We start from the raw sequence: 10,282 nt of genomic DNA, 5'->3' as shown, positions 1-10,282 counted from the left end.
ATGATTATAGTCCAGTGTAGATGAGTTGAAGGTTCCTATTGAAATTTTGATTTCAATACAGGAGTTTTTGAGAAGATTCTTATCATTGTGCATTTTTATAAAGAAGGAATAATACATAAATGTGCATTTCAACTTGGCCTCAACTGACATATATGTCCTCCAATTTCGGGTGTGCACAAGTAGACATTAAAACTATTCAAAAGTTGAACAACTAAACACACGTGTCCTATGTGACATCTTAAGTGGTAGTTCTGCGTCCTACCGAACATCTTATGTGTATGATGTCACATAGGACGTGTGTGTCTATTTGTTTAACTTTTAGATAGTTTAAGTGCCAATTTGCTGTAAGATTATTTTATCTATTTAATGGTTATTATTCTAGGCTCATTTTTGCTGTAAGATTATTATATCAGAGATTGTCTGTCCTGAAATGAATATTAATCTTCTGGAAATGAATACTAGTTTTCACTAAATTGACGTTTGGTGATGCTTTCAGAAAGTTTAGAGAAAACTTAGCTAGTAAGAAACTCTGAGAAGACTTAGATAAAGTCATTTAGGAAAAAAAACACAACTTGAGATAAACAAAGAGATGCAGGTATAGACTTTTAGTTCCATTTCTCGTAAGCCACTTATTTCTTCGACATAAGATATTAAAGTCATCTTCCTCCTTTTTTTCACAAGAAATCCGATGTTTGATCAAAGCTTCTAATATGTCAAAAATGTTTATATAATAATCAACGAAATATATATTTGAAGGTATTTAGGGGAACTTTTGGTGAAAAATAATTACTTTAAAACAGTAATAAAACAGTTTTTGTCCATCTTGATAATGATATTAAGGTCAGTCAAATTCATTTTGTTCATAAATTGTTTTAAGTTTCTACTATACACAACTGGGGGATATTTCTACTTAAACATAAACATATGGTTCAACAATGCATGATCAATAGTCGTTTAGTACTAGTATATCTTTTTATTCTAACTTCATACAACTTTTATGGTACAATAGGCCTAAGTTGCTCCAAAATTGTTGTTGCACTCGTGTCAGATCCTTCAAAAATGCACTACTTTTGGAGGATTCGGCACTCACTATTTTTGTAGAGTCCGAGCAACAGAGCTATAGGCTAGAGAATATTCTCTTTGACAAAAAAATATATGTGCACCACCTCTTTTACTGGTTTTCCTCATTTTGCAGATGATATTCTTTGCACTGGCATTGCTGGGAGCCTAGATCATGGACAAATAGTGGCATATTCTTTGATAAGAATTCACCACATTTCATCTTCTTTTTTTTTTTTTTGCAGTCTTTGCTGAGTTTATGGTAAGAAAATCAGGGCAATTAATACACAACATGATGTCAGTAATTATTAGTGTTTGCAACAAATTTTAAAGTGACAGAAAATAAATTACAATCACAAAAAAATATGAAGAAACATAATTTTATTCATCAAGATTGCCGGTACAATTATGTTCATACCTTGATTCTACTCTCCTAAGATTTATCCATGATTCGAGGATCATTTGTGATGTATTTCTCATACTAGGATGATTTAGATTTGACCTCTATATGAATATTCCATGAATTTGTGGAATATTCGAGATCTTGATCTTTAAAAATACGCAAGAGCTTATGGGATATTTTGAGATGCCTTTTAAGGGAATTTAGTACCCTTTATATAGGCATAACCTAGGGTTTAGGGTTGATTAGCCTCCAAGAATTCTAATTAAAACTGCACACATCTTCTAGAGACCCAATTCGAATTGAACACGTCTTGTAGAGTTCGTAAAATTTCAATGTCTAAAAATGCCCCCTTGCTTCAAGGCTTGTTGGAGTGTAGACTCAATGAAACTCAAAGACGAGGCTTGAAATACTCATTCTTCAACCTTTGCAGCTTCAGATTTTCAGATTTGATTTAAGAGAAAAGAGATGAAGGACAGATTTGGTCCCACTGGGCGTGCCAATTTGTTTGCAACAAATTTTAAACATATGAAAAATAAATAAACCACACAAATAAAATCTGAAGAAACATAATTTTATTGATAAATATGCGGGTACAATTCTGTTCCTCCCTTGATTCTACTTCCTAAGATTTATCCATGATTCGAGGGCCGTTAGTGGTGTATTTCTCGAACTAGGATGATTTAGATTAGACCTCTATATGAATATTCCATGACTTTTGTGGAATATTCGAGATCTTGATCTTTAAAAATACCCAAGAGTTTATGGGATATTTTGAGATGTCTTTTAAGGGAATTTAGTACCCTTTATATAGGCATAAACTAGGGTTTAGGGTTGAGTAGCCTCCAAGAATTCTAATTGAAACTGCACACATATTCTAGAGTCCCAATTTGAATTGAACACATCTTGTAAAGTCCTACAAAATTTCAATGTCTACAAATGCCCCCGGCCTGTTTCAAGGCTTGTCGGAGTGTAGACTTGATGAAACTCAAAGACGAGGATTGTGGTACTCATTCTTCCACCTTTGTAGCTTCAGATTTGATTTAAGAGAGAAGAGATGAAGGGCAAATTTGATCCCACTGGGCGTGCCAATTTGTTTGCACTAAATTTTAAAGAGACAGAAAATCAAATCTTTTGAGGAAGATATTAGAGTTGTTGTTAGTGAGGCAGAGGGTGTTGTTGAAATGAAGATTTCTCAAATCATCAAAGAAGAAAGCTGGATAATGATATTAAGGTCAGTCAAATTCATTTTGTTCATAAATTGTTTTAAGTTTCTACTATACACAACTGGGGGATATTTCTACTTAAACATAAACATATGGTTCAACAATGCATGATCAATAGTCGTTTAGTACTAGTATATCTTTTTATTCTAACTTCATACAACTTTTATGGTACAATAGGCCTAAGTTGCTCCAAAATTGTTGTTGCACTCGTGTCAGATCCTTCAAAAATGCACTACTTTTGGAGGATTCGGCACTCACTATTTTTGTAGAGTCCGAGCAACAGAGCTATAGGCTAGAGAATATTCTCTTTGACAAAAAAATATATGTGCACCACCTCTTTTACTGGTTTTCCTCATTTTGCAGATGATATTCTTTGCACTGGCATTGCTGGGAGCCTAGATCATGGACAAATAGTGGCATATTCTTTGATAAGAATTCACCACATTTCATCTTCTTTTTTTTTTTTTTGCAGTCTTTGCTGAGTTTATGGTAAGAAAATCAGGGCAATTAATACACAACATGATGTCAGTAATTATTAGTGTTTGCAACAAATTTTAAAGTGACAGAAAATAAATTACAATCACAAAAAAATATGAAGAAACATAATTTTATTCATCAAGATTGCCGGTACAATTATGTTCATACCTTGATTCTACTCTCCTAAGATTTATCCATGATTCGAGGATCATTTGTGATGTATTTCTCATACTAGGATGATTTAGATTTGACCTCTATATGAATATTCCATGAATTTGTGGAATATTCGAGATCTTGATCTTTAAAAATACGCAAGAGCTTATGGGATATTTTGAGATGCCTTTTAAGGGAATTTAGTACCCTTTATATAGGCATAAACAGGGTTTAGGGTTGAGTAGCCTCCAAGAATTCTAATTGAAACTGCACACATCTTCTAGAGTCTCAATTCGAATTGAACACATCTTGTAGAGTCCTACAAAATTTCAATGTCTACAAATGCCCCCTGTTTCAAGGCTTGTCGGAGTGTAGACTTGATGAAACTCAAAGACGAGGCTTGAGGTACTCATTCTTCCACCTTTGTAGCTTCAGATTTGATTTAAGAGAGAAGAGATGAAGGGCAAATTTGATCCCACTGGGCGTGCCAATTTGTTTGCACTAAATTTTAAAGAGACAGAAAATAAATGACAATCATAATAAAATAAGAAGAAACATAACTTTATTGATAAATATGTAGGTACAATTCTGTTCCTCTCTTGATTCTACTTTCTTAAGATTTATCCATGATTCGAGGGCCGTTAGTGGCGTATTTCTCGAACTAGGATGATTTAGATTTGACCTCTATATGAGTATTCCATGACTTTTGTGGAATATTCGAGATCTTGATCTTTAAAAATACCCAAGAGTTTATGAGATCTTTTGAGATGCCTTTTAAAAGAATTTTGTACCCTTTATATAGGCGTGAAATAGGGTTTAGGGGTGAGTAGCCTCCAAGAATCCTAATTTGAGTTGAACACAATTTATAGAGTCCCACAAAATTTCAATGTCTAAAATTAGTATTAATATATAGTGGTGACTGATGGAGATGATTGTCGATAGTAATTATTGGTTGTTACGTAGTGGTGGTTAATGATAATGATCATAAATGGTGGCTAGTGAACCGTGACAAATAAACAATAAATGTCGTTTTTTTAATTTAGTATAAAAATTGTCTATATCAAAAATAAGAAAACATTAATAAACCAGAGGAAGGTTCTCGCATGGTAAACATCCTTCACTTCAATCCTAAAGTAGCGAGTCCGAGCCATTAAGGATGTTAGTTAGTCGACACAGATCTGTTTTCACACATCCAACTGGCATTGACGTAGTTATGTATTATTAATCCAAAACATTACAATATGACTACTTATCCTGTTGTAATATTTAACTGCTTCTCATTATTTTATTGATAAATACTAACATGGTGCTGCAAATTAAATTGCGGTATGGTTGTATGTCAGTCACCCAATTGCCCATCATTAATATTACACCTACTCTTCTGATTTTACACACTCAACTAGCATGGTGTTGGAAATTAATTAAAGTTTTATCATCATATATTATACTAAAAGTGGGAGGACCTTAAGTCAAAAGTTGAATTACAAAAATACCCTTTAACTATTAATTTATTTTCTTGAAATTATTTAAAATATTATTTTTTTCATTTAATATTTATTTTGGGATTCAATGAAACCCTTTAACTATTAATTTATTTTCTTGAAATTATTTAAAATATTATTTTTTCATTTAATTTTATTTTGGGATTCAATGAATTTTAACTTTTCGTATTATGGTAATTAATACTCCTATTTCAAGCTAGACTTACGATTCAGCTCTCATTATTAAATTGCAAGCTATTATTAGCAAGAAAAAAAAACCAACTATCTTTACATCTTCCATGTAGTAATAGTGATGATTTTCATAATCATAGTTACTATGAATTTTTTAATACTTAGTCATAATGATTTTTCATTACACATTTAATATATTTGAATTCTTTTACATATTTTATCCTTAGATTACAGTTTTAGTTCCACAGTACATTTATATGTTATAAATTGTTTAATAAATTAAATATTAAATAGTAAATAGTAAATCATCATTTTAGTATACATAAATTACCACAAACTCTTCATTATGTGAATGTATGTAACTCTCACTAATTATATTCATTATGTTTTTTACTCTCATCTCTCATCGATAATCTCAAATGGATTAATATCATATTTATGACAACTCTTTGTGTTCCTCAATGATGTCCTATAAATAGTGACATTTGACACAATAATGTACAGACTTAAACCAATTGAAAAAACAAACATGAGAACATCTCTATGCTCTCGTCTCCCGTCTCCTTTTATTTGTTTAGTTTAACATTTATGCTTCTTGTTTGTTGATATTGTATAACTTTCTATTATTGTGTTATTATTATTGAGAATTTACCATGGTTTGTTGCTTTGTATATATTAGCCTAGGATGTTGTATTTTAGTATCCTCATTTGAATATTGAATTTGTGTGATAGTTATTTTTACTTTATGCACTTTTAGTCAATTTTATAGTTAAAGATATATTCTTTTTATTAGGAAGATATGTGTAGTTCCTATCGAAACAATGATGAATTTTGCAATACAGAATTTATATGAAGTATTTTGGGATAAACGTGCAGCGCATGTTTCCAGATCTAGTTATAAATACACAAGAGTAGTACATTATTTGATATCTTGAGTTACATCTAAAAAATATTTTTGTTGTAATTCCTCTCCATATTGACTTGATGGCAGCTTATACTGCTGTAATTTCTCTTCTTCAAACTCTTGATCAACCAAATATTTCAGAACTCTTTCATGATCACAGTACTGAAATGCTCGATTCTCTTCGTGCTTCAGCTGAATATTTTCAAGATGTTCTTGAAAACACTAGCAATGAGAAAATCAAATCTTTGGAGGAAGATATTAGAGTTGTTGTTAGTGAGGCAGAGGATGTTGTTGAAATGAAGATCTCTGAAATCATCAAAGGCGAAAGATGGACATTTGGAATTTTACAACACCATGATAAGCTACCAGTTGTTGAAAAAATGGATACCACAAAGAAACAAGTAATGGAGATTCTTTCTCATGATGCTGATCAAATTCTTGAATCAACTGCGGATTCCTTGATTGGCGCTTCTTCTATGAGTGATCCAATGCTGTCAGGTTACTTGAAAGATGATATCGTGCAGGGACTTGATGGTGACTTGGAGATAATAGATAAAAGATTGAGAGGATCAACATCGTATCTAGACATTGTCACCATATCAGGTATGGGTGGCATTGGCAAAACAACACTCGCTAAAAAAACTTATGATCATCCTCCAATCAGGTATCACTTTGACATTTTTGTTTGGGTTACAATATCTCAAAAATTTCGATATAGAAATGTATTGTTAGAAGCTTTACATTGCATTTCAAAGAAAAGAGTTAATGTGAACACAAAAGATTATGTTAAGATGAATGACAGTGAGTTAGCTGATAGTGTCTAAAGGGTCCTAGATACCTTGTTGTTGTTGATGATATTTGGAGTAGGGATGTTTGGGATAGCATATCACAAATATTTCCTAATCGCAACAATGGGAGTCGAGTCTTATTGACTACTAGGGAAACTGATGTAGCAATATATGCAAATACTAGTAGCCCTCATAAGATGAACCTCTTGGATTTAGATAATAGTTGGAAGGTGCTCCGTGATAAGGTGTTTCGACTAGAACACGATCATCCTCCCGAGTTGGAAGAAATTGGAAAAAAAATAGCAGANTACTTTTTTGGTCTACTTCTAACTCTCATGAATCCATCCATAACCAACCTCTCACACTTCTGCACTAGGACATACATATATCTCCTCATCACATGCGCGAACCATCTCAAACTCGCTTCCCGCATCTTGTCTTCCCCCAAAGTCACTCCCACCTTGTCTCGTATATCCTCATTTTTAATCCTATCTCTCCTAATATACCCACACATCCATCACAATATCCTTATCTGTACCACTTTTATCTTCTGAATGTGATAGTTCTTGATTGACCAACACTCCGTCATACAACATATCTGGTCTAACGACTATTCTATAGAGCTTGCCTTTAAGTTTAGTTGATGTCATGCCCCGAGCCTACACCCTGGGCGGGACCGGCACCCGGAGACCATTTCTGGCCCCAAGCGAACCCTTGGCCTGGCTTTCTTAACTCAGCGGAAACCTAACTCAATAGAATAACTCAATGCAAATGCAAGGTTACAAAACAACTCAACTTATAAAGTCTGGCCACAAAGGCAACTCGAATCTCAAAATAGAATATTTACATATATACATAGATGAAAGACTCAAAACTAACTGACTAACTGTCTATGAAGCCTCTACAATACTGAGATGGATGTTGGGACAGACCCTGCAATATCCTAATAGAACAAAACTAAGAGAACAAAATAATTGAGTCCTCCGGAAAGCAAGGAGGCTCACCGCTCAGCTGGATCAACGACGCGCAGGATGCTGATCTGGGGTACCTGTATCTGCATAGTCATAAGATGTAGGCCAATTGGCATCAATACATGGAATGTACGAGTATGCGAGTTGGAAAGCTAAACCACAACTAAAGCTTGAAAGGAATACAAGAGAACACTAACCTTGGCTTTGGACGACTCATGAATAACTGAACTCAATATATAAAGCAATAAGACACATGCAATATATTAAACTTGTAAAACAGTGTAAACAACTTAGCTCGTTAATGATAAAACAATAACAAACTCAATGTTACTTATATAAAAGTAATATAACCTTAGTGGGAGATTCTTTAACCGACAACCACCACTATGAGCCCTAGTGGTGGTACAACATTTTACCTTACGTTGCCCAAGGACCATCCTATACCTGGCCGTGATATAGGAAGCTATCTTTACTAAGTGGATCCACTAGCATAACTTTCGTGATCATCTAAAAAGTATGATCCGAGAAAATCCCATGTTGGCCGCATGGTTCTTATGGAGAGTTGAGTTAATATGAACTCATGTCCCCAACTCGGTGCTCAAGACTACTCCCAAAAATATACTTTAGCTCATAAGTGTTTTAAACACATCTTTCTTTAATTTGAGATAATTGCTCAAAATCTAGCCCAAAGGCTCTCTTGGAAATCGATGTTCCTTTCTTACTCAAATGTAAAAAAAAACATTTAGAAACCTCTTTGGGAAATACACAGTTCCCTAATAACTTTCGAGAAATGAACTCGACTTTATGCTCTTGACTTAACTTGAAACTTGACACTCTTCACTTGGCTTGAACTCTATACTCTTTATTCGACTTGAACTTGAACCTTAAACGAAGGCAAAACGTTTAATAACGACTCTTGAAAAGCTTTAGAGACTTGCTTGGACTTACTTCTTAACTTTGCTTGACTTGACTCTAACTTCCCTTAACTTCGATCCTAACTTGCCTTGAATTGAACTATGGATTCAAGGTATATGATCACATGTTTATGGATGAATTCGGGATGTCTAAATGTACCTCAGAGTGTTGGAAACAACTATAAAACATAGGTACAATACCAAGGAACATGCATGGGAAAGTGTGGAAAGAAAGGGGGAACTTGGCGTCCTTGGCACTCTGCAAGGCGCAGAGCGCCAGTTCTCGAAGCGCAGAAGGCCAGCTGAGGCGCTCTGCAGGGCGCGGCGCCCCAAGGGGTGAAGGTCAGAGCACTTCTTGGGGCGCTCTGCAAGGCACGAAGCGCCACCCCTTTTCCCCGACAACTTCGACTTTTCTCCTTCTTTTCTCCAACTCTAAACCTTCTAAACTTCAAGGTTTCTAGCCCCAAACATTTAGAATCATAAATCCCTCAACATACAATAGATTTCAACCCAACACACCACCGGAAACATGCCCAAATCAACAAGGGACTTCAACAACACAATCAACAACACAACCCAACAACTTCAACAACATATCCAATCTTTTCTCAATAATAAAAATGAGTTTGGTGTGTAGGGGAAAGGATCAACCCAACACTAAGAACTCACATACCTAGTGGGGATCACCCCCGACGATATCCACGAAGGAAACTTGCTTGATCTCCTCTTTCTCCTCTTCTTCTCCTCTTCTTCTCTTCTTCTTCTCTTCTTCACTCTCAAGCCCTAGCTCTCACTCTTTTAAAATGGGACCAAAATGATCCAAAAATCAGCCTAACACAACAATATAACCCCAAAAGAAATAGCTAGGGAAAATGCCCTTAAAATTTCCGGGCGGATTCCCTGCCAACTGCCCAACTTTCAAAGGGCATAACTCGCTCATACTAACTCGGAATCAGGCAAACTCGGTGGCGTTGGAAAGATCATTCCACAAGCTTCACAATCATAACTGGAACTACTCCTAGATCATACTGATCTAGGAGTTATGACTGCTCAAAGTTTGCCAAAACTCACTGATTTCCCACACTTAACCAAATTTCCAGATTTTGAATTTTATTCCAAAAATGACTATTTCCGATTTTTAAGCCTCGATCTTCATAGTTATTTCAACTTACCGTAAGTTATAGTTGACACCTTCTTATCACTCAAAACTTCGGATGCGAGCCTCCATTTCATTCACTCTGCACCAATACAGTGAGTGGCATCCTCGTCATTCTCTCCATTTTCCTAGATAATCGACCCAAGATACTTGAAACTACCTCTCTTTTGGATGACCTATTACCTGTGTATCAAGTCTCACTTCCACATTAGGCTCATGTCTCACATCACTGTACTTGCATTCCAAGTATTCAGTTTTGATTTTGCTCAACCTGAATCCTTTAGACTCCAAGGTCCGTCTCCAAACCTCCAACTTAGCGTTAACTCTGTTGCGAGTATCGTCAATCAAACCTACGTCATCTGCAAATAACATAAACCATTTGCATATATTGTCACTATTTCACGGTGAACAAAAGTTGGGACTAAAGAAAGTTCAAGTTCTCAAAAATTAACTGTATATCTAAACAAAGCAAAACACGTAAATTGGACCTGTGGAGAATATTACATGTTCATAAGACAAGTATAAGGAATTGAATGATACTGTGTCAAAATTTGCCAAAAT

General features: G+C 34.8%; 1 protein-coding gene across 1 annotated transcript; it reads left to right on the top strand.

The window, feature by feature from the left end:
- Window positions 1-5,972: 5,972 nt before the first annotated feature.
- On the top strand, window positions 5,973-6,716 carry LOC125856298 (probable disease resistance RPP8-like protein 4). The gene has a single exon (XM_049535810.1). It carries the CDS (start codon window positions 5,973-5,975, stop codon window positions 6,714-6,716), a length of 744 nt encoding a protein of 247 aa, XP_049391767.1.
- The last annotated feature ends 3,566 nt before the right edge of the window (window positions 6,717-10,282 follow it).

Source organism: Solanum stenotomum, chromosome 2, assembly GCF_019186545.1.
Source record: "Solanum stenotomum isolate F172 chromosome 2, ASM1918654v1, whole genome shotgun sequence".
NCBI classification, from domain to species: Eukaryota; Viridiplantae; Streptophyta; class Magnoliopsida; order Solanales; family Solanaceae; genus Solanum; species Solanum stenotomum.
This window is presented reverse-complemented; position numbering and strand designations above follow the sequence as displayed.